This window comes from Colletes latitarsis, chromosome 14 (assembly GCF_051014445.1).
Source record: "Colletes latitarsis isolate SP2378_abdomen chromosome 14, iyColLati1, whole genome shotgun sequence".
In the NCBI taxonomy this organism is placed as follows: Eukaryota; Metazoa; Arthropoda; class Insecta; order Hymenoptera; family Colletidae; genus Colletes; species Colletes latitarsis.
Window position 1 is genome coordinate 15,771,351 of NC_135147.1, and position 25,568 is coordinate 15,796,918.

The following is a 25,568-nucleotide window of genomic DNA, read 5'->3' on the forward strand; positions in this document are numbered from 1 at the left end:
ACTGTATAATTGCGTAAAACCAATGGGTTTATTGAATAGATCGCATTGTTATTTTTATTATTCATTATGCATAATTTGAACAGTTCGAATGTAACTTCATATATCAATATTGATCATTTAATAATGAAACATTAACATGCATTGATCATGTGAAAATAATCATCTTATACAGAGTGCTCGTTCTCCACTGGGAAAAATTTTAATACAGGATTCTAGAGGCCAAAATAAGACGAAAATCAAGAATATCAATTTGTTGCTGGAGGCTTCGTTAAAAAGTAATTAACAATTAAATTCAAAAATTTCAAATCGTTTTGGAAAAATTATTTTCGGTTGCGGGGGTCAATTGCAAGCATTTTTGGTTAACAGACATACCCCCGAAATCCTACTCAGTTTCGAGAAAAAAATTCCTTACGGAAAATATAATTTCTGGTCCGAAATGTCTGCCCGAATTTTCATGCGAATCTTTAAAACGTCATAACTTCTGAACGGATTGGACGATTTTAATGTTTAAAAAAGCAAATGACGCGTATTTTGGTGGAGAATATGTACAAATCGCAAAAATATTCGAAAAGTTGGTCCTTGACCCCGCAAAATGAGAAAACCCCCATAAAAATGGTCCAATTTTCAAACAGCCATAACTCCTACAATTGTGAATATATTTCAATGAAACTTTTTTCTGAAGTAGAGCTCATAGATACCTACAAAAAAGTATTAGACAACTTTTCTGTGGGGTGTCAAACAAAAATACTAAAAATGAAAAAGGAATTTTTAAGAAAAATCGACGGGGGGGTGCCTAAATTTTTCGACGAAAAAAAGAATTTTTAGTTAATTCTGAAAAAATTATTTTCGGTTGCGGGGGTCAATTACAATCATTTTTGGTGAATAGACATACTCCCGAAATCCTACCCACTTTCTAGAAAAAAATTGGATAAGTGCTGAAATTTTTCGACAGAAAAAAAAAATTTCAAATCGTTTTGGAAAAATTATTGTCGGTTGTGAGGGTCAATTACAATCATTTTTGGTCATTAAACATACCCCCGAAATCCTATTCACTTTCGAGAAAAAAATTCAGTACGGGCGGAACTTTAAACGTTAATAACTGTTTAACGAAGCCTTCATCAACAAATTGATATTCTTAATTTTCGTCTTATTTTGGCCTCTAGAATCCCCCATTAAAATTTTTCTCTGGGGTGACCCTGTATATTCCATAATAAAAAATAATGTTCAATTACATTAAAATATTGCTTATCTTTACGCGCAAAGTGTCTATTTTGTACAGCTTTACGATCGAAAGAATCGTCAATAAAGATGCTGGAATCTTAAACACATTATGCAATGGAAGCGTAATTACGTCATCATAGTGATGAAATTGTATATTCCTTTCCTGGAATATAAATCTCACTTATCTTAATTTTCTTCCAAATTTGTTTGCCTTATCCTATCTCTTTGCCTATCTATCAGCGACTTTGCAACGCTTTTTCATTATTCTTAGTTCGTCGTGTCCATTCGAACGACATGGTCGTAATTTTGTCCGTTTCTCGTTGGAACATTATTTAAATAGTCGTGTACAATTTTATTTGAATACTTCAAACTGTGAATTTACTATGTCTGTGATTGAAGTGATCGTAGCACCTACGGTATTATTGCCAGCTAAGAAGAATACTTCGAAGGGATACGAATGTATTCTACGAAGAGAAGAAGAGCGAATCGTATTATCTAAGACGTTATAATCAGCCATCATAAGGCAAAATTACTTCACGTTGTCCACATTCTACTTACTCATTGTACAGTCGAACTACTGTAACTCTAACCTCACAGGATGATCTACGATCTTTGTGTCGTAAAAATTTCGTCGTCGAAGTTTTCAATTGTGGGAGGTTTAACAAACAAAAATTTTACACACAAAAACTTCATAATCTCGCGGCTAAAGTGGCGCCACCTATAATAAGATTGAAAATCGTGCGGGGATTCCCGTGGCTTTTGTTCGAGTCGAGTCTCGTTATTGCAATTATTTATGTTAAACTATGTATACTTAAAGAATAACTAAAGTGGTTGTGTTTAACATTTAAATATTGTCTATATATAGTTATTCAATCAGTTCCTATGGAAGAGGACCAGTTATTTTTCAACAAAACTTTGTGGAAGGATTAATATTGCTCAGTTGTAAAAGTTCGATGAAAGATAAATTATATTTCTGAAAGTGAATTATTTTGTTTTGTAATGGATTTGTACATAGCTTTTTTGTACTATATTTTCGACTTATTATAGTCCAATTTCGTATTGTACATTCCTGTTATTCTTTAACTGTTTGAAATTGTTTTGCTTTGGTGTGCACAACTCTGGCCAATAGTTTTCAATTATATTAATATCATGAAAACGGGTTGGCCAGTCTAAAATTTGTATATTATTACTTTTTAAGTAATCCTTTACACATTTTGCCGTATGGACAACCGCATTGTTTATCGAGAAATGAACTATTCACCAATAATTGTTGTTGCAAACTTGTTTATTTAATCGTCGATAAGTTGCATATACTTTTTTGAGATTGAATAATTCTCTTATCTAAATGCTTTAATAAATTTAATTTTTTATTCCGACCCATCATACTTAATGTTTTCGATAAATGTTACAAACATAAATTACAATTGAATAGAATGTAATGTGATCAGTTCAACAAATCATAATCGATTAAAATACGCGGGAAAAACTTTAATCTGAGCCAACTTTTCGTCATACCGGTGACCATTTTGTTTACCTTTTAGCCTAAAGTCACATGAACAATGCGTTGTCGTTGCGTTTTTATGTTTTTCCTTGTTTTGCAATTAAAAACAACTAATATAGACATAGTGGCTTCGTTTTCAATTTCAAAACAAAGAAGAACATAGAAACGTGTGGTCCGATAGTACTATAAAATGTAATTTATTCAGGTCTAATAAACCATATAGCGAAATTACAAAGGTAGCGAAGAAGAGATGTTTTATAGAACTGTTTAGATAATAATACACAAGCACGGGAATTCCCCGCGACCGACTGAGCTTTACTTGGGGGTTTCCCTACGGTCAACCAGTACTCCAACGTAAAACACTATCGTGTGGCCATAAATAAAACGCTCGTCGTTTTGACACTTGCGTGCCCCCAACTTTAAGCTATCCTCGTAGACTACTGTTTAAAAATATGAAAAAAATTAAGTTTCAAAGATTTTCAGCTAGTACATTACATCAGAAATAATACTCTTCATTTATATACAGGGTGTTCGGCCACCCCTGGGAAACATTTTAATAGGGGATTCTACAGCCCAAAATAAGACGAAAATCAAGAATACGAATTTGTTGATGAAGACTTGGTTAAATAGTTATTAACGTTTAAACTTCCGACCGTACTGAATTTTTTTCTCGAAAATGCGCAAGATTTCGGGGGTATGTCTATTCACCAAAAATTATTGTAATTGACCCCCGTAACCGAAAATAATTTTTCCAAAACGATTTGAAATTTTTTTTCCCGTCAAAAAATTTCACACCTTCTCGAATTTTTTTCTAGAAAGTGGGTAGGATTTCGGAGGTATGTCGATTCACCAAAAATGATTGTAATTGACCCCCGCAACCGAAAATAATTTTTTTAGAATTAATTAAGAATTTTTTTTTTCGTCGAAAAATTTAGGCACCTCTACCCCCCGTCGATTTTTCTTAAAAATTCCTTTTTCATTTTTAGCAATTTTGTTTGACGCCCTACAGAAAAGTTGTCTAATACGTTTTTGTAGGTACCCATGAGCTCTACTTCAAAAAAAAGTTTCATTGAAATATATTCACAATTGTAGGAGTTATGACTATTTGAACATTAGATCATTTTTATGGGGTTTTTCTCGTTTTGTGGGGTCAAGAAACAACTTTTCGGATATTTTTGCGATTTGTACATATTCTCCACCAAAATACGCGTAGTTTGCTTTTTTAAACATTAAAATCGTCCAATCCGTTCAGAAGTTATGACGTTTTAAAGATTCGCATGAAAATTCGGGCAGACATTTCGGGCCAGAAATTATATTTTCCGTAAGGAATTTTTTTCTCGAAACTGAGTAGGATTTCGGGGGTATGTCTGTTGACGAAAGATGCTTGCAATTGACCCCTGCAACTAAAAATAATTTTTCCAAGACGATTTGAAAGTCTTTTTTTTCACCCAAAACTTTCAGCACTTTCTCGAATTTTTTTCTCGAAAGTGGATAGGATTTCGGAAGTATGTGTATTCACCAAAAATGATTGTAATTGTCCCCCGCAACTGAAAATAATTTTTCCAGAACGATTAGAAATTTTTGAATTTAATTGTTAATAACTTGTTAACGAAGCCTTCATCAACAAATTGGTATTCTTGATTTTCGTCTTATTTTCGCCTCTAGAATCCTCTATTAAAATTTTTCTCAGGGGTGGCCGAACACCCTGTATACAATTCTTACTGAAATTATAAGGTGTGGTATCTTTTTGTCGCATACGTAGTTTAAAACAGATTGAGAGGGATAAGACCACTGTAATAACTTGACATAAAGTATTTTTTTGCGATTTCTTTGGATGGATAGAAAAGTAAAAGGATAACTTTTAGAGTTAAAGCGATAATATATATATTAATACAAATTACATGTAATAAAAATCGTTTTAACTAGAAAGAATCAATAATAACAGACAATCACTTATCATCGTTACGGTAGACAAGAAAACATTTTGTTTACTAATGAAATTACTTCACTCGATACAATTACGCGACACGGATTATAAATTCGTTTCCTAACAATAACAATATTCAAGAATGTTATTAACCATGACGTCAAGTGTAAAAAAAAAAAATATTTATTCAAAAATAGTGCAAAATGACGACGCTGGAGTTATTCTCGCGAGGCGTGTTGAATTTGAGGCGCTTTACGACACGTAGTGTAACTGACGCCAAATTTGTATCTGGAAAAAAAAAATTTTCTCTTAATCTCCATGAGTATAGCTAGAGAAATACGTAGAGGATTTTTGAAACATTCATTTTTACGTGATTGGCGAGCATTTGAAGTAAAAAGTTCAATTTTGTACAAAAAGTGGAGCAATCATTTGTCAATCGTGTTAAAATTAACTTATTGAAAATCCCCTACGTATTTCTCTTGCTACACTCATGTAGATTAAGAGAAAATTTTTAGTTTTTTCCAGATACAAAACGTTAATTACACTGCGTGTCGCAGAGCACCACAAATTCAAAACATGCCTCGCGAGAATGGCTCCAGCGTCGTCATTTTGCACTATTTTTGAATAAATATTTTTTTTTTAACACTCAACGAGATGATTAATAACATTCTTGAATATTATTATCCTCTTACTTGCCCATCTATCTAAAGAAAACGCTTTATTTCAGGTTTTTACAGTGGCCTTACCCCTTAAGCTATCCGCGTAGACTACTGTTTAAAAATATGAAAAAAATCAGTTTCAAAGATTTTCAGCTAGTACATTACATCAGAAATAATACGCTTCATCTACATATACAATTCTTACTGAAATTATAAGGTGGTATCTTTTTGTAGTTTAAAACAGATTAAATCAGAGAGGGGTAAGTTACTTTCTTCCTTCGTTAAAGCTAGCTTGAGCCATACTTGGGAGTATGTTTTACAGATATTTTGAACACTTATTTCACACAAGAAGATTTATAAAATATAGTCGTGTCTTTTATTATACGAGGTAATTTTCCCGCCAATAGACTCCCAAGAAATTTTGCCAGCCAAACATGGCAGCAATAATCTCATGTGTCTACATATGTTTACAATTGTGGCTCGATGAAAAAGTCAGGGTTTATTCTGTCTCTCCCTTAGAAATAAAGTCGTCTCTGTTGCAGTAATTGTTATCGTTGACTAATCGATGAAGCAATAGCGATATCAACCACTTCCTCGAGCCATAAACATACACGATCGTCGAAATGTTTGGACAGTATAATTCTTTTGAAGTTTACTGGCGGAAGAATCACCCTATCGCTTAATCCCAACGTAATCGACGCAGTGTGAATGGCAGAGAACGTATTAAGAGCGTTTTGAATGTTGATTCGTTTTGGTGGTTTGTTAAGGATGCAATTAACAGGTTTTCGCTGCTACATTGCTCGCGCAAACAACGTGCACGTTAACACCTTTAGGCCCGAGGAATGCAATATTTCGAACAAAAATTCGACCTGCAGGCTTCTGGCTACCTATCGAAATTTTATTATCGATCTGTTCCACGTTGGCGAAAATAAATTTTGCAAATTGAAAATTTGTTAAAATAATTGCTGTTTTACGAGGCTCAACGATTAAATTGATCGAAGTCTTGCGATTATTAATGTTGTAAAAGCTTTTAAACAGCATTCAAGGTTTTCCGATACACTGCTGCCGCTATTTACCTTTCATTCAACGTTTCCGTCGGTTCTGGATTAATACCTTATCGTTGGCCTACATTCTATTGTGTTCTTTTAAATCTGAATGTTCCGTGCTTCCAAGAGTTATGAATATTCCTTGCAGACGCTATACGCCAGTTTTCTCGACAACAGTTTTAAAACCAGAGACTAACCTGAGTCCTGAATCTGGAATTCTTCTTTTCATTGTCTGAACTCAGTTTATAATACTGTTTTACGATGCATAAAACGAATGAATCGTTGAAGGGATTAAAATGTCAGAAGAAATTGAGGTATTTTAAAGAGCAAACTCGGTCAACCTTGAAATTATATTACCGTTTCCCAACATTTTCCTTTTATATCTATTTTAACGACTCTTGTACTTGAACATTGTTTCTAAAATTGAATCGTTAATATCTGAAATTTTTTAATCGTGTACTTTTTTTTGACTACGTAATTTTTACACAAAAAGTCACGTAATGTTTACTTTTTGATCATATTAGTTGACTTGATGTAATTTTTTGGCAAAATTAGATAGACCTTTTTTAGATGCAAACATCGCAAAATTATCAAACAAAGAAAAACATACTACAAAAATTAAGGAAGGTCAAGAATAGTAAATGTTTCTTGTTATCTAACAAGGAATTTACTCAGATTACCAATTAAATTTAAAAGAAATAACTGTTGGAAGTTATGGTATATACTATTTAATAATTAAAGCGTCACTTGCTCAGAAAATTTGATATTGGCTAGAAAAATGGTGTTATAGGTCGCCATAAGCGATTCCAAAAATGGTATAAACGACATTTTTGTGTATTTTTGTGGTTCGTCTATATTCAGGGTGTTCGACTACCCCGGAGGAAATTGTAATGGGAGATTCTAGAGGCCAAAATAAGACGAAAATCAAGAATACTAATTTGTTGATGGAGGCTTCGTTAAGAAGTTATTAACATTTAAAGTTCCGCCGTACTGAATTTTTTTCTAGAAAGTGGGTAGGATTTCGGCGGTAGGTCTATTAATCAACAATTATTGTAATTGACCCCTACAACCGAAAATAATTTTTCCAGAACAATTTGAAATTTTTTAATTTTGTCGAAAAAGTTCTCACATTCTCGAATTTTTTTCTTGAAAGTGAGTAGGATTTCGAGGGTATGTCTAATGACTAAAACTCATTGTAATTACCCCTCGCAATCGAAAATAATTTTTCTAGAACGATTTGAAATTTTTTTTTCGCTGAAAAATGTAGGCATCTACCCCCCGTCGATTTTTCTTAAAAATTTGTTTTTCATTTTTAATAAATTTGTTTGATGCTCTACAGAAAAGTTGTTTAATACTTTTTTGTAGGTATCTATGGGCTCTACTTTAGAAAAAAATTTCAATGAGATACCTTTACTATTGTAGGAGTTATGGCCGTTTGCAAATTGGGCCAATTTTAGAGGGTTTTTCTCACTTTACGGTGTCGAGGAACAACTTTTTTAATATTATTAGAATTTTTATATATTCTCCACTAAAATACGCCTTGTTTGCCTTTTGAAAAATTAATATTCTCCAATCCATTCAGGAGTTATGATATTTTAAAGATTCACATGAAATTTCAGGGAAGCATTCTTGGCCTCACATTAGATCTCGGTAAAGAATTTTTTTCTCAAAAGTGCGTAGGTTTTTGGGATATGTCTATTCAACAAAAATGCTTGTAATTGCCCCATGTAACTAAATATAATTTTTTTAGTATGATTTGAAATTTTTCAATTTCGTCTAAAAAATTCATTCGAATTTTTTTCTCGAAAATGGATAGGATTTCATGGGTATATGTATTCACCAAAAATGATTGTAATTGAGCCCCGCTACCAAAAATAATTTTTTCAAAGCGATTTGAAATTTTTTAATTTAATTTTTTAATAACTTTTTAATGAAGCCTCAATCAACAAATTGATATTTTTGATTTTCGTCTTATTTTGGCCTTCAGTATCTCCCATTAAAATTTTTCCCAGGGTTGGTCGAACAGTATGTAAATGTAAATAAATAAAAATATTTAACATCCACCATCGGAATCAAGATCCAAGTTTTTTATTTATTCCAATTATTTTATTTGTATATATTTTAAAAATCACAAAACAAAAATAAAGATGTCATTTATACTTATTTTTAGAACTGCTTATAACAGACTTTGATGCCATTTTTCTAGTCAATATTAAATTTCTCGAACGAATGACAATCAATTTAATTATTAGGAGGTAGGGTATTATAAGCTCCAACGATTATTTTTATTAAACCAGTTGATCATCATAGCTAACTTCCCTTGTATTTGAAATTTAGTAACCTTATTTATTGTTCAATAGGTTTGTCCCAATTTTATTTAACAAATTGTTATCCAAAGTTTTGGATAACAAACACAAAATATATTTTTACTTTAAAATTCAAAATAAATATTTCTTTAATTAGAAATTTTTCCGTATCATTGAAAGTATGTAATCGCAAGAGTTTAGATTCTAATATTAAATGATTCATTCTTTACAAATAGTATAACAAATGTGAATTTACTTTTAAAACTTGCCCAAAGTAGATAAAAATATTGTCACGATACGAAAGCACAAAATGTTGTCAATGAATGAAAATTCAAAGTGAAAACTTGTCAGACTGAGCTAGCTATACGCTTTAAAAATAAAAATAATTACCTGTAATACCAAAGTTATAACATATGCAAATATTATAAAATTTGAAATAAAATTAGAAACGTCTTTATGTATCGGGATGTTATTTAATACGAATGATTTAAATTGTCCCTATGACAAAAACAAAGAAAACAAATTCCACTAAATCTTGTTTCACAAGTGTTAAAAACAGAAACAAAACATCAATTCGTGCAGGTTTTCCATTTGAGAAGTCATGTTTGAAATAATAATTCCAATAGAAATAATTTGTTTGCTAATTTAGAAACAAGATAAAAATATATATTGAGCTTTTTTGTTATGTTTAAAAATAACAACTTTTGATAACTGTTTGTTAAGAAATGTCTGGAAAAACCCCGTCGAATAAGCGTTGCAATTTCCATTAGTAAATTGTTCTCAAAACAACCATTAATATGTCATGTAAATTTTATCTTTTTATCGGTTTAATTCTTGGTATCACTGTAGTGGGGGAACGTACATATTTATGAAGACGCCTGCTTGCAAGTGCCATTAAATACAGATTTTACATTTAATACGCGAGCCAGCTTTTAAGGAAACAAATAGTTTGCAACAGTCGTGAAAGTTAAATTCTTAGTTTCATCAGTGAGTAATTATCCATCGTTTCAATCAGGTTAATTTAAAGTACAACAAATTTAATTACACCTGTCAGAATTAACTATTTTAAAATACGTAAATCTTTGCTTATTAATGGGATTCGATTTCGTATCAAATATTAATAACTACAATTATTTCCGTGGTAAAAGAATGACAATTTATGAATCCGCCTGTTGCAGAAATGAATAAAATTTCACAAGTTTACAAATTTTGTAACACGCTTTAAATTTGGGTGAGAAAGAAACCTTCAGTTTCTTTATGAAGAAAATATTTGATTCGATAGATATAAATTATAAATTTGTTTAATGTTTTAAAATGTTCAAAGTACCTTTAAATAGTAGCGCGACGTTATCCAATTTTTGTATATGCAAATTACGCTGTTTCCCCACAGTCTGTGCCTCTGCGCGACGATTAATTTTGCTTCAGCAATTTTTGATTGAAGAGTACTGACGTTTCACTGTCATTCACCGATGCAACGTGGAAATACCTTTTATTTTTCATTTCACAGACCTTGCATCGGACTGACTCGATGGTATCGCTCTGCTACCGATCTCTCGCCAGCTATATCACAGACGATAACCTTGCTGGTCTCCAGAACTTCCTCGAAAGCAAGAGAGTGCAGGTCGACGATCGAGACGAGGTAACGATATCAAAATAACTTTTTTAAGCGTTGCTTTTAAACCTCAGGCATGTGTCGCGGCTTTTGATAAAAACTTTATCTATACTTTCGTACACATAAATATTGTGTCAAAAATAGCACCAACGTGGAAGGCAATAAAAACATTAATCTATTTTAATCTGCAATGATAAAATTTGGCTAATATTTTTAATCCTCTAACTCAGTGTCTGCAAAAATAAACATTCGAGTAGAAGAAACCACATAACGTTTGACCAAGTGTTTAACAGATATTATATATTTATTTTGTAATTGGATTATACAAAGTGAAAGGTACTACTTGTTTGAAAAGGATGAGGAAAAAATAGTATTTATTTATAAGTACGGCTAAAAATAAAATGGGAATTTAGCAGATTTTTGTGTGCCTAGTTATGTTACAAATATGAGTTAATGTTCCAAAGAAATATACAGGGTGTTCGGTCATCTCCGGGAAAAATTTTAATGGGAGATTCTGGAGGCCAAAATAAAACGAAAATCAAGAATATCACTTTCTTGACTGAGGCTTCATTAAAAAGTTATTAAAAAATTAAATTAAAAAATTTCAAATCGTTCTGGAAAAATTATTTTCGGTTGCGAGGTTCAATTACAATCATTTTTGGTGAATACATATACCCCTGAAATCCTATCCACTTTCGAGAAAAAAATTCAAGTAGGTACTGAAATTTTTTGACGAAATTAAAAAATTTCAAATCATACTAAAAAAATTATCTTTAGTTACCAGGATCAATTACAATCATTTTTGGTGAATAGACCTACCTCCGAAAACTTAACCACTTTCGAAAAAAAAATTCGAGTAGGTGTAAAATTTTTCGACAAAATTAAAAATTTTCAAATCGTTCTAAAAAAATTATTTTTAGTTGCAAGGGTCAATTATAATCATTCTTGGTCAATACACATAACCCCGAAATCCTACACTCTTTCGAGAAAAAAATTCTTTATCGAAAATCCAATGTGAGGCCAAAAATGCTTCCCTGAAATTTCATGCGAATCTTTAAAATGTCATAACTCCTGAACGGATTGGACGATTTTAAAGTTTCAAAATGCAAACAACGCGTATTTTAATGTAGAATATGTAGGAATTCTAACAATATTGAAAAAGTTATTCTTTGACCTCCTAAAGTTAGAAAAACCCCATAAAAATGATCCAATTTTCAAACGGCCATAACTACTACAATGTGAATATATTTCAGTGAAACTTTTTTCTAAAGCAGAGCCCATAGATACCTACAAAAAAGTATTGATCAACTTTTCTGTAGAGTGTTAAACAAATTTGTTAAAAATGAAAAACAAATTTTTACGAAAAATCGACGGGGGGTAGGTGCATAAATTTTTCGGCGAAAAAAAAATTTCAAATCGTTCTAGAAAAATTATTTTTGGTTGCAGGGATCAATTACAATAATATTTGGTGAATAGACCTACCCCCGAAATCCTACTCACTTTCTAGAAAAAAATTCAGTACGGGCGGAACTTTAAACGTTAATAACTTTTTGACGAAGCCTCAATCAACAAATTGATATTCTTGATTTTCGTCTTATTTTGGCCTCTAGAATCTCCCATTAAGATTTTTCCCAGGGGTGGCCGAACACTCTGTATAACTTTTATTGTTTTTATGGTAAAAATTTTGGAACGACGTTTACAAGTCACGATAAGTGGTCATTATGGCCCTACAAAATATTGAAACTTAATTATTTAATAATGCCATTATTAAAAATATTTTTAAAATGATAATGTACCTGCATTGTAATAGAAATACTTTGTAAATGAACATGTAAATTCATTCTTAAAAAATTATTTTGAAAGTCATAATGAAACCTCATTTTTTATAAACATTGCTTTGGCTCGACAACGTTCGATTATTTTCATGGCATAATATAGATAATTTGCAAAATATTAAAACTCATTTATTTAATATTGCCATTATTAAAAATATTTTTTAAATGATAATGTACCTGCATTGTAATAGAAGTACTTTATAAATGGAGATGTAAATTCATTCTAGAAAAATTATTTTGAAAGTCATAATGAAACTTCATTTTTTATAAACATTGCAAGTTTGGCTCGACAACGTTCGATTATTTTCATGACATAAAAGATAATTTACAAACAAAAAACGAATTTGGATATTCTCTTCAAAAGTTTGAAGCAACAACTGTGGACTATAGAAACAAAAATTAAAATAAAACTATTAATAAATGAATAGATTCTTAACATATTGCCAACCGATTGGGGAAATTTCCTTCATTGCACCACGTCTTATTGTAAGCTTTCAAAATACACAATGAGTTGTGTTTTCATTGACTGTATCGAACTTAAAATCAAAGATAACATAATAGACACTAAGCAAGGGATCATTTTTTAAGGATATACATATTTAAGATCACTCATGTTGATAGTCTTATGTGAATTCTTTTAATATCTTACGAATCTTGATCAAATACAATTCGTAATATTCTCCACTTGCATATGATAAAAACAGTTATCTATAAGAAATTTAATTAGGAAAAAATATTTTTAGTAACATTGATAAAATTATACAAAAAATAGTCGTATTTAACAATTTTATATATCCACAACCAATGAAATATTAACGAGTACATACATACTTTTATAACCATCGGGAGTTAGTTGTAAAAATTGTATATTATTAATTCACGTATTACAGAAATTATATCATTTGAAGTTAAGTCTTTTTATTCAGTACAGTTTACAAAAAGTAATTTTAGAAATATCTATATGTTGTTAGTCAAACTATAGATTTTAAGTTATTCTGAAAACTGGCTATAGGTTCAAGTCCTAACTCAGACCATCTAGAAAATTTCATAAATCCACAATGGATTTTATCAGTTTGTGAAATATTTGAATTTTTTGTTGAAAAATTATATTGGTTCATAATGGATAAACTCTGATAATTCTCTTATACTGATTTATATTACCAACGTTTCGACTCTAAATGGTCGATTTCATTCTTCTTACAATAGAATGGTAGCACAGCCCTCATCTTTGCAGCAACTAAGGGGAAGATACACTTTGTACGGGAGCTCATCAATCATGGAGCAGACGTTAACGCAGAAGATGGGGTTCGTATTACCGCAAATTCTGAGGTGTGGATTTATTTTTTTATTAGTAGAATCAATTTCATTTTTAGGACAACTGGACGGCGTTGCTTTGCGCGGCTAAGGAAGGCCACACTGACGTCTGCCTCGAATTACTCGAGCATGGCGCCGAGTTGGAGCATCGAGATATGGTATGCCAATTTTAAAGCATTCTTTGGCATCATTCACTTCCATATTACATTTAATTATTTGCATTCCATAGACCTTCTTGCGAGTCTGTCGCTGATAACTTTCCTAGTATTGTAGGGAGAAAACGAGATCCATCCTGGACGGAACTGTGAGTCATATTGGATCAAATGTTTCAGTTACCCTTTGTAAGACTTACGATTAACGTGGGGAAAGTCGCAGGTGTCCCCCTAATTTTGTTACGAAATTTTTGTTAAATATTCGTGAAATGATCCTTAATAAAGTTACAAAACAGTACTACGCGGTTCCTTCCCGTTTTAAATTAAGAAATGTTAAAGTTTAACCGAGAAAGAGACTCTCTTTTGACTGAACCCGGTTTTAAGTCCCGGTTAAGTCCACCAATAATTCTTGTTTTTTTTTTTTAATTAAAAAACAAATTTGTTTCGTCTCTTTTGCTACAATTTAAAAATAAATTTTAACGATACCGTTGAGATATATTTTTATTGCTTATGATAATTTTAACGAGAGGAAATAATTCAATATGTTCCGTTTGAAATCTGTTTATTTAATCATTTGTCAGTACAACTTGGAGTGACAATTAATATAAAAACAATTACAAGAACCTTTTATAAAAGCCAAAACTTTATATACATTTGGAACAATGGTCATTTTTTAACTTTGCACCAGATCAAGCATATTTAAAAAACAACAATTAGTACAACTAACATGGACGACAAACTGTAAATAAAACGGGTAAATTCACCAAACTTTAACAGACGTTAAATAATTCCTATTATTCTTTGTAAAAAATATAAAATAAAAAAACAAATTTATTCACGTTTAAAAAAAATTGTTAGGCTCAAGGTTCAACCTGATTCAATCAAAAGAGGGTCTTTACAGCTTAATACTTTATGTACTTAATTAAATCACAAACACAAATACTTTACAACTTTATTAAGGATCACCTCACGAACATTTCAAAAACATTTCATCAATAAATTAGGGGGACACAAAAATTACTCGTCTCTGTCTATACTCCTCTTACTCATGGTATAACTTAATCAAGGACTGATCTTATTTTTTTCCTACACTACTAACCATATTGTTACAGAGTGTGTGAAAGTGTTTTGATATTTCGACATTGCAGCTAGTTTCTTCAGGAGACAAATAATACACTGATATTGTATCATATAATTTTATCTTTGAAAAGACTAGCTGTTATATTGTTAGGAAACTTCAACCAGTATCTTCAGTATTAGAATTTAAACTGCTAAAGCCTCAAATATCTTAACCAGCCATGTTGATTTTGATCATACTATAATAAATGTAATTATTTTGTTTATTCCACGTGATAAATTCGATCAGTTGGAAAAAAAATGATATACATTTAATTGGTTCTAGAGAACAATTCATGATCTTCTTTGCAGCTAACACTTCAAAACGACACTTGGAAACACATCTCTCCCTTCCTGTCACTAAATTAATTTATCATTACCTAAAAATTCGTTCAGCGTTGATTCCAATATTTCTAAATCATCGAAAATGTTGATTTTTAAAAAGTTGTTTTAATTTCAAAATATTTACTATTATAAATTTTGTAGATACTCATAACAGTCTAAATAGTATATTCATGTTTATCAAATTAGAAAAGCAGAGCATACCTAACATAAATATTCCTTGTCTGGAATCTGCAATTTTTAATACAAATTGAAATTGCAATATCTATTACTAATCTGACATCTACAACTGATGTAGAAAACTGAATATAAACCATTGATGAGTTTTGTGATTTGATCCGACAAAACTACGTTTCTGTAGTATATGTTTACACTGAAAAGTTTGCATGGATAAACGCACAAAGACTTATAAAATTACCTGACACAATCGTAATTGCTACTGTCTACTTATAATTATAATTATATTTGCTACTAACTACAGTTACAATTACATTTGTAGTTATCGCAAGTAATTAATTCTTACAACTAAAATGATTACCAACTGCAATAAGTAATTCATGATTTCAATTGTAATTGTTTATTATCAGTTTAATTACATATTGTCGAGTATTACTACATACAGAGTGTTCTAAAACGATGGGATAAGCCAAAATATACCAGTTCTCCGTGCGAAAAGAAATTGAGAAGTCCTTTGCCATTTTGCAATCAGAGAATAGAAATTTCAAATGCTTCTATCTCTAACACGAATCCCCTGATTTCTTTTTGTATAAGATAAAGTTTTGGTTTATTTGATCATTTTGAAATACTCTGTATACTATGTATGAGTTATGTTCCCAATTAAATAAATGTTTTAAAGGCCGCAATTTTTGTTAATTGTAATTACTTAATCACTATTACGATTGCAATTGCAATTATACAATTACATTTGATAATTATAAATGTACTTGTAAATAGTAGTAATTAAAGATTACACAAAATAATTAGTAATTGAATTAATAATTACATTTGTAATCGTAATTATTAATTAGATTACATTTTATTCAACTCTGTTTCTTAATCTCTATCACTTAGGTTTCCCTCGCTTCTTAATATCTCTACATGTCTTGTTATTATTATAAATCTGACCATACACTACATACTATTGTATTGTTTTATTTGAAATTCTTTCATTATTGTTATATTTTTATCTCCTTAATCCGTTTTCAGAGTTCTTACATTTTTGTTATGACTGTTATGACTATTAAATATTATGTTTAAGTATAGTCGAACTCGGTTATAACAATTGCAGATATAGCGAGGTCAGGATTGTACCGAACAAAAAGTCGTAATGCATAAGTGTTTTTAAATTGCAGAGAAGTAAATTATGTTTAATATTACTAAATGTATCGTAATTTATACAAACATATTAATTTAGTTATGTAATTAAATTATTTTCTTTTCTCTAATATTTCTTTTGTTTTTTAAACGCATATTTTTATCAAATTATTAAGAATTTGTTTAAATTGGAGACATTTAACTCATCATTAGTATAATGAGTACTAATTATAACAAACTAACTTTGTTGGTATCTTGGTACTTGTTAATAACCGAAGTCGACTGTACGTCACATTACATTCAACTATTTATTTTTCAAATTAAAAAATGTTATGCTTATAAAGTTGCTCTTGATTTAACTCTTTGGGGCATGCTGGGATTAAAATTGTCCCACCTTTTTGATGCACCATAATGCATGGTGGGATATTTTTAGTCCCACCTTGAAATATTGCAATAGCTGCATGAGCATAGGTTTGTATTTTGTCTTATTTACATAAAGCAGTTGGTAATATTTTCAACAAATGTTATAAATGTATTCACTTGTGTTGGCAACATTCAACATGCCAATACAGGTTCATCAATTGTTGCAAGGGGTAGGTTTATTGCAACAACTATTACTATTTTCTTTTTATGTTTTTACATTATGTGATACCTTTCTTAATAAAAATATACCAATTTTGTTTAATTTAAAACGCAATAAAATTTCTATGCAACATGGATCTACTTTATTATCTGAAATCCTGTGTCACAAAGAGTTAAAAGGAATACCATAAATAGAAGTTAAGAGGAATGTTCTATTTTCAGGGAGGGTGGACAGCACTTATGTGGGCAACGTACAAGGGTAGGTCGCCAACGGTGACGATGCTACTAGCAAGAGGAGCTGATGTCAATGCACATGGAAATTTTCATATATCTTCATTGTTATGGGCCGCGGGTAGAGGTTACCCTGACATTGTTAAAGATATCATTGCTCATGGTGCTAAAGTTAATGTTGGTGATAAGGTAATATAATTTTATTCAAGTTCAAACACAGAATATTCATAAAAGACTAATTAAACATATAGTTGATAGCTACAGTGATCAAGCTACAGTGACTGTTACTTAAAATTGTACACCTAGCGGTTCAGCCGATATTTTTTCAATAGAACATGAAAATTGTACTAAATTATTGAAACTTGTATAGAGGTATATAGTGTAATATTTCTTTATTTGATACATAACAACAATACAAAAAAATCTTTAGTAGTACTCAGTAAATTAAATAAAATTTGAGATTGTGTATGAAACTTAGTTGTCAGTAAAAGTTGTACACTGTTGGTAACAGTGGAAATCCGGTGAATCCCCAATGGTTTTTTGTGTAATAATGCTTAGCAGCTATTGAATCTAGCTGATTTAGCAGCATTTTGATTGTTATATGCGTTGTTCTGCCAAAAAATCAATAAAAAAGACTTAAAATGCGATAAACTACAGTAGCTGAGCGTAAATTAGTTATTTATCACTATAAAAACAAAAAAAGTTATAATGAAATTATTTGGAACGAATTGGACAAAAAAGTAAGATTACATAATATTACAAACAAGGAAAGCCTTAGAAAAGCTTTGCAAGAAGAATGGTCGAAAATAACACCTGAATTTTCTAAGAATTTAATAAAATCAATTCCTCGACGACTGCAGTGTGTTCAAAATGCATTTAGTTACCCAACTAAATATTAATATAAATAATTTTTATTATATATTATTCTAAAACTGTATCTTATTTCCTCTGTACGATTTTTACTCACAGCTGAGTTTCATACGCAACCTCAAATTTTATTTAATTTACTGAGTACTGAGTAAATAAAGAAACATTACACTATATGCTTTTATACGAGTTTCAATAATTTAGTACAATTTTCATGTTTTATTGAAAAAATATCGGCTGAACCGCTAGGTGTACGATTTTAAGTGACAGTCACTGTATATATTTTTAAATAAGTCGTGTATTTAATCAAAGAATCATTAAAGAAATTGAATAACAATTTATGAAGAAATGCTTTATCTTATTTGTACATTGTCTGTTATTTCTCTCGAAAAAAATGTTTATTATATTAAACCTCAATGGGCATCGTTTTTCAACTTCTAGTATGGTACCACAGCGTTGGTGTGGGCGTCACGTAAAGGAAATGTAGAAATTGTAGATACGTTATTAAAAGCTGGTGCTAATGTTGATACTGCTGGCATGGTAAGATCAAAATTTGTCTGCTACATATTTCTATTATCAAATTGAAGTAATATCAATAATTGTAGTGAGTAAATACCAAAGAACCTAAGAGCCAAGTAATGATTCTCTAATTCTGAAAAAAAAACATTTTTATTACTGTTATAAAGTAACAAAAAGACGTTTACCGTGTTGTTGTATTACACACTGCTAATTGATACACAAATTTTCAGAAATAAAACTATATCATTCTTATGAGAAAGTTTTTATCGAAAAAAATGGAAAGACGTTAAGTGCTACTTCATGTTTTTATAATTTAAAATGTTTCTGTTGACTCTTCTTTTTCTGATGAAACTGTAGATGTTGGATTTACGATCCTTTTATAATGAATTTTGTGATCTTCCTCTAAAACGACATCCTCTGGGAAAAATTTTAATGTGTGATTCTAGAGGCCAAAATAAGATGAAAATCAAGAATACCAATTTGTTGATGGAGGCTTCATTAAAAAGTTATTAACGTTTAAAGTTCCGCTCGTACTGAATTTTTTTCTCGAAAATGCGCAAGATTTCGGGGGTATGTCTATTCACCAAAAATGATTGTAATTGACCCCCGCAACCGAAAATAATTTTTACAGAACGATTTGAAATTTTTTTTTTTCGTCGAAAAATTTAGGCACCTAATTAGATTTTCGGTAAGGAATTTTTTTCTCGAAAGTGCGTAGGATTTCGGGGGTATGTGTAATGACCAAATATGATTGTAATTGACCTCCGCAACCGAATATAATTTTTTTAGAATGATTTGAAAAATTTTTTTTTCGCCAAAAATTTTCAGCACTTATCCAATTTTTTTTTTCGAAAGTGGATAGGCTTTCGGAGGTATGTCTATTCACCAAAAATGATTGTAATTGGCCCCCGCAACCGAAAATAATTTTTTCAAAATTAATTAAAAATTTTTTTTTTCGTCGAAAAATTTAGGCACCTACCCCCTGTCGATTTTTCTTAAAAATTCCTTTTCCATTTTTAGTAATTTTGTTTGACGCCCTACAGAAAAGTTGTCTAATATTTTTTTGTAGGTACCTATGAGCTCTACTTCAGAAAAGAGTTTCATTGAAATATATTCACAATTGTAGGAGTTATGGCTGCTTGAAAATTGGACCATTTTTATGGGGTTTTTCTCATTTTGCGGGGTCAAGGACCAACTTTTCGAATATTTTTGCGATTTCTACATATTCTCCACCAAAATACGCGTAGTTTACTTTTTTAAACATTAAAATCGTTCAATCCGTTCAGAAGTTATGACGTTTTAAAGATTCGCATGGAAATTCGGGCAGACATTTCTGGCCAGAAATTATATTTTCGGTAAGGAATTTTTTTCTCGAAACTGAGTAGGATTTCGGGGGTATGTCTGTTGACCAAAAATGCTTATAATTGACCCCTGCAACTAAAAATAATTTTTCCAAGACGATTCGAAAGTCTTTTTTCACCCAAAACATTCAGCACTTACTCGAATTTTTTTCTCGAAAGTGGGTAGGATTTCGGGGGTATGTGTAATGACCAAAAATGTTTGTAATTTACCCCTGTAATTAAATATAATTTTTTTAGAATGATTTGAAATTTTTGAATTTAATTGTTAATAACTTTTTAATGGAGCCTCCATCAACAAATTGGTATTCTTGATTTTCGTCTTATTTTGGTCTCTAGAATCCCCCATTAAAATTTTTCTCAGGGGTGGCCGAACACCCTGTATATGTATATTGTATATAGTTCCTTTTCAGATTACAAATTTTCTATTAACTTTTCCTTTTCATTTATTTTTTTGGCTAGAAATTTTAATAACAAAGCTTCTTTTATGTTGTAATTATTTTCCCCCATTGCAGAATATTAACGCGTTCACTGTCGGATCTCTTAACGGCGTATCCAAAAGCATAGAACTATGACCCGTTTACGGGTCATGAACAGTGAACGTGTTAATGAATTTCCAATCTGATATCAGTATATGTTTCCTCTACCGTAACGTTAATGCTTTTATTTAAAAAATTACTGCTTTTGTTATATGTATTTAGTTGGAATGTGTCAAGTTATTCTTCTGCAATGCTCTTCAAGTACCACCATCCCCAATATTTTTATATCTACTACTTCAAATGGGGAATTGTATCCAGTAGAAATGACAACTTTATGCATTTCCTTTAATACAATAGCTTCTATATTCTCTTTTTCTTATTCTACCAGATATTTCCAGTTATTATAAACTTGTACTTTACTGTATCAAATACCCCATCAATCACTAAAGAAACAAACACAAACAAAATGACTTTATTCTTATTCTGTCCTATTATTCGGCTATACAGTTTAATTTATTCAAAACTCACTCAGGCACTTAACCCCTTTCTAAAGAAAATATGCTTGGAGATAATTACTGCTCTAGCTACAAGCATGCTTTTCGATCATAAGGGAACTGCTAACACACTGCTTTTCCCTAGAAACATTGGCGATTACACATAAGATCTAATTATGGAGAAATCTTAATCTCTTGAATCTAAGCTCTTAGCCTCTTTGATACTTTCAATTTGAATTCTCTTTCTTATTTAATTTAATCTCAATAATTCATTTTTATTATCGTATATTATGAGTTATATAAATAGTAGAAGTAACAATATGATTGAGTATTAATAGATTATTAACTAAATATTTTACAGTATTCATGGACTGCTCTCCTTGTGGCTACCCTTGGTAATCATGTGGACGTCGTACTGCTCCTTTTGGAGCACAAACCGAACGTAAATGCTCTAGATAAGGATGGCTGCACAGCCCTAGCAATAGCCTGTCGAGAAGGGCATCACGAGATAGCAAATGCACTTTTGAACGCTGGTGCTTATGTAAACATTCAGGACAGAGCCGGAGATACAAACTTAATTCATGCTGTGAAAGGCGGTCATAGAGGAGTGGTTGAATCTCTTTTAAAGAAGTATGCCGACGTCGACATCGCCGGAAAGGTGACAAAATTGATACTAAATTATCATCCCAGACAGAAGACAGGATATCAGTTAATATCTTGACAATGGTTCCGACTAGAACCTAAAAGTCTCTTTTGTATATCGAACCTACTTGTTTCCCATTCATTTCAAGCTTGGACTATGATTATATTTCTTTAAAGAAGTTGAAGAACTAGCTAACCAGGCACATTTTATTGAAATATTCTAGGATAAGAAAACCGCAACTTACATAGCAGTAGAAAAAGGCAATATATCGATATTAAAATTGTTACTAAACGCTAACCCAGACTTGGAGATCGCAACGAAAGACGGTGACACGCCGCTACTGCGGGCAGTTAGGTCGCGCAACGCCGAAATCGTGCAATTACTGCTAGACAAGAAAGCCAAGGTCTCAGCCACCGACAAAAAGGGCGACACGGTGCTTCATGTAGCTATGCGAGCAAGATCGAAAGCTATCGTCGAGATATTATTGAGAAATCCGAAGAATAGTCAGCTACTTTACCGTCCAAATAGGCAAGGCGAAACCCCGTACAACATTGACATTAATCATCCGAAAACCATTCTTGGACAAATATTTGGCGCGAGTAAGTTGTTCGTACGTTTCTTACAAAAAATTTAATAAACCAGCAAGCATGTTTATTATAAAATTAAATTTTTTTAAATGTCAATTGCTTGTGTGAACATTAAAAAACAAACTATTCGTTGATTATTCAAGCACTATCAAAGAACAGGTGCAAATCCATTATTTTGTCAAGTTTATTACAATGATGATCATATATCATATGGTTCATTTTAGTACAAAATTATTTATCAAAAATATTTGTAAGAATTATTTAACAAAGAATAATTGGATTGTAGCATACAGGGGTCGAATGAAACGATAAATATTTGTAAATAAATGTTATTTGGTAAATTTTGTTTTTTTCCAGGACGCCTTAACACCAACGAAGATAATGAAAATATGCTTGGCTATGACTTATACAGTAGTGCTTTGGCAGATATTCTCAGTGAACCATCTCTTTCGACGCCTATAACTGTTGGCCTTTACGCAAAATGGGGTTCTGGAAAATCTTTCTTATTAAATAAGTTGAGAGGTAATAATTGTATAGCGTTTTGTTTGTTAAAACATATACTTGAATTGCAAGATGTTCAAAGTACCTGATACGCTTAATTTTTTCAGAGGAAATGAAGAATTTTGCTCGTCAATGGATAGATCCTGTATTCCAATTCTCTTTCTTACTTTTTGTAGTAGTGTCTCATGTATCTTTATTAGTGGGTATCACCATAGGTCTTGCTCTACAGTCGTGGATCGTTGGTCTTGCTTGTGGTATAAGTCTTATTTTCATTACATACGCTTTTTTGATACTTATCTGGCATGCTAACAAAAGGTAAGGAAACCAACTGGATGGTACACACATTCCAAATCTATTTCTATTTTATAATCCTTTACAATTTACATTGTAGATACGATTGGTACTGGCCATATAACTTCACCGTTGCTCTAACTACAAAGTTAAATTCATTGAAGCTGTTGTTGCAAGTGATTTTCTGTCATCCTCCCGGTGGCCAAGTTCACGACGGTGTGACGGTCCAGCCAATCAAATTTTATTTCACCGACCAGACTCGAGTTGGCACAACTGCCGCTGGAGAAAACGCAGTAGTACAAATGGTGGGATCGCTTTATGATTCCATTGAAAATGATTTTGGTTCCTTGTCCACGAGATTGTACAGAGCGTTCAGACCAAAGCCTGATAAATCAACTACGACTTGGAAGTGGAGACACCTTTGTTGTCTACCATACATAGTCATATTCGAATTCTGTTTTTGCAGTTTACTTGTTGGCATTTCTGTGCTCACCGTCTACCTTATCGACATTTCTAGCAACGAGTGAGTACACAATAAGGATTGACTTAGCAACAATTTTTTATGCAAAGAAGACACTAAATAGGATAATAAAGCGATCGATAGATTTTAAAATGAGGTTTCTATTACTTACCGATTATCACAGGCCAACGATAGAGAAAGTTACGGCACACATAATTATGATAACTGTTGCCTTAATATTAGCAGTCAGTGTAATAGCAAACTTATATACATGGAGTCGAACTTTGCAAGCGCTTGTTTTCTCTCAAAGACGGCATCTTCAACGGAGCATTTCCAAGTTGGAGACTTTAAAAAGCGAAGGTTTTATACAAACACTGAGAAGCGAAGTCAGTTTAATGACGGAAATGGTACATAAACTGTTATTCAGATTACATATTTTATTAATATATTCTTTCTATCTAATAACAAAATTTTTGTATAAAAACAGGTCAAATGTCTAGATAGTTTCATGGCTCAACAAAGTAGATTAGTAGTAATTGTGGATGGTCTGGACAGTTGCGAACAAGATAAAGTGTTGTTAGTTTTAGATGCTATACAAGCATTATTTAGTGATAATGGTTATCCGTTTGTTGTAATATTAGCGATTGATCCACATATTATTGCCAAGGTATTATAGCATATCCTTTACTTTTTTCAAAATAATGGGTTGAATGGAAAAATTTTCGTTTCACGTAAGATAATATAGGTGTAAATCGTTATCAGACAATTTTATATATTTTTTAAAGCAATTGTGCCGTAAAGAATATTACAAGGAAAGATCCTCTATAGCACAAAAACTATAGAAAACATTCGTGAAGTGTTTGATGAATATGTCATTTAAATTATGCGTCAAACATGGTTAAAAATGTAAATTGGTTGCAAATTTTCTTCAAATCGTTGAATACTAATTCGAGAATTTGAAAAAGAATTTCATTTTTCCCAAACATGCATTGTTCAAACCCTTCGTCCAACTTAGAAGCCAAATGTTAGAATAGTCTTACTACTCAACATCTCAGTTATACATGTACTGATTGAAAAAGACAGATTGGCCAGTGTTGATATATATTTTACTCTTTACTCCTCAATAAAAAGTCTTTGGACTTGACTAGAACTCTTTAATTATCATTTATTTAGATCACTGCAAAATCATTTGATTAGTAGAATTCAGAACTCTCGAAGAAGTCGATACTTTAATTTAAAGTCAAAAAGCGTTTATAAATTTATGAATCTAGCAAAGAAAACTATGTAATTAATTACATAAATATTTATTCTTAGAAGCATACATATACGTATAGATATATTTTACAATAAATAAAATGCAACAACTTTCCATTCAGCTCCTAATGTATTAATACGCCGAAGTTAACATATTTACTATAATACTTCGCTCAACAGGCAGTGGAAGTCAATAGTAGAAGATTATTCACAGAATCCAATATTGGAGGGCACGATTACTTGCGCAATATGGTGCATCTTCCATTTTATTTGCAAAATAGTGGTTTACGAAAGGTGAAGGTTGCTCAACAAACTGCCCAACATAGCAAAAAAACCGCATGGACTGAAGCTGAAGAGAGTGTTAATTACACCGCATCTAGTACAATGCATCATTCGGTTTCTAATAGAAGACTCAGTACAGAGTCTGGTATAATGAACAGCAACGAAAAGTTGAAACCACAAAGTAGAAAAGGCAGTAGAAAATTGCGATTAAGCGAGTCGATAGCCAGTAGTATTGGTAGCAATTTAAATCGACTGGGTGGAGCACAGGATCTTAATAAAATGCTTCTCACTGACGACTACTTCAGCGACGTAAACCCTCGTAGCATGAGGAGATTAATGAACGTCGTTTATGTTACTGGTAATAAAATAATTATTAGTTTCTAGAATACTTATTTCACAATTTATTATATTTGCATTTAATATATCACTTATTTATTTTAGGGAGGTTATTAAAAGCATTCCAAATTGATTTTAATTGGTATCACTTAGCCAGTTGGATCAATATCACCGAACAATGGCCATTTAGAACATCTTGGTTGATTCTGCATTATGATATGTATGAAGAGAGTTTAGATGATTCCATGTCGTTAAAGAGTCTTTATGATAAGTACGTTCCATTTATAATTATCCTGTGTCTTTTAAATCGACTACTTGTGTTTAGCATTTTGTTGAATA

General features: G+C 31.4%; 1 protein-coding gene across 7 annotated transcripts in view; it reads left to right on the top strand.

The window, feature by feature from the left end:
- The window catches only part of Arms (Ankyrin repeat-rich membrane spanning), a 162,320-nt gene that overhangs the window by 130,739 nt on the left and 6,013 nt on the right, over positions 1–25,568 (top strand). For all 7 annotated transcript variants that reach the window (XM_076782304.1, XM_076782302.1, XM_076782300.1 and 4 more), the window contains 14 exons: positions 10,168–10,299; positions 13,314–13,412; positions 13,481–13,579; positions 17,150–17,347; positions 18,467–18,565; positions 21,237–21,533; positions 21,742–22,117; positions 22,463–22,627; positions 22,714–22,921; positions 22,998–23,420; positions 23,542–23,764; positions 23,845–24,024; positions 24,792–25,251; positions 25,335–25,500. In XM_076782304.1, coding sequence (XP_076638419.1) covers positions 10,189–10,299; positions 13,314–13,412; positions 13,481–13,579; positions 17,150–17,347; positions 18,467–18,565; positions 21,237–21,533; positions 21,742–22,117; positions 22,463–22,627; positions 22,714–22,921; positions 22,998–23,420; positions 23,542–23,764; positions 23,845–24,024; positions 24,792–25,251; positions 25,335–25,500 — 3,104 coding nt within the window. In that variant the 5' untranslated portion in view covers positions 10,168–10,188. The remainder of the gene's footprint in view (positions 1–10,167; positions 10,300–13,313; positions 13,413–13,480; positions 13,580–17,149; positions 17,348–18,466; positions 18,566–21,236; positions 21,534–21,741; positions 22,118–22,462; positions 22,628–22,713; positions 22,922–22,997; positions 23,421–23,541; positions 23,765–23,844; positions 24,025–24,791; positions 25,252–25,334; positions 25,501–25,568) is intronic.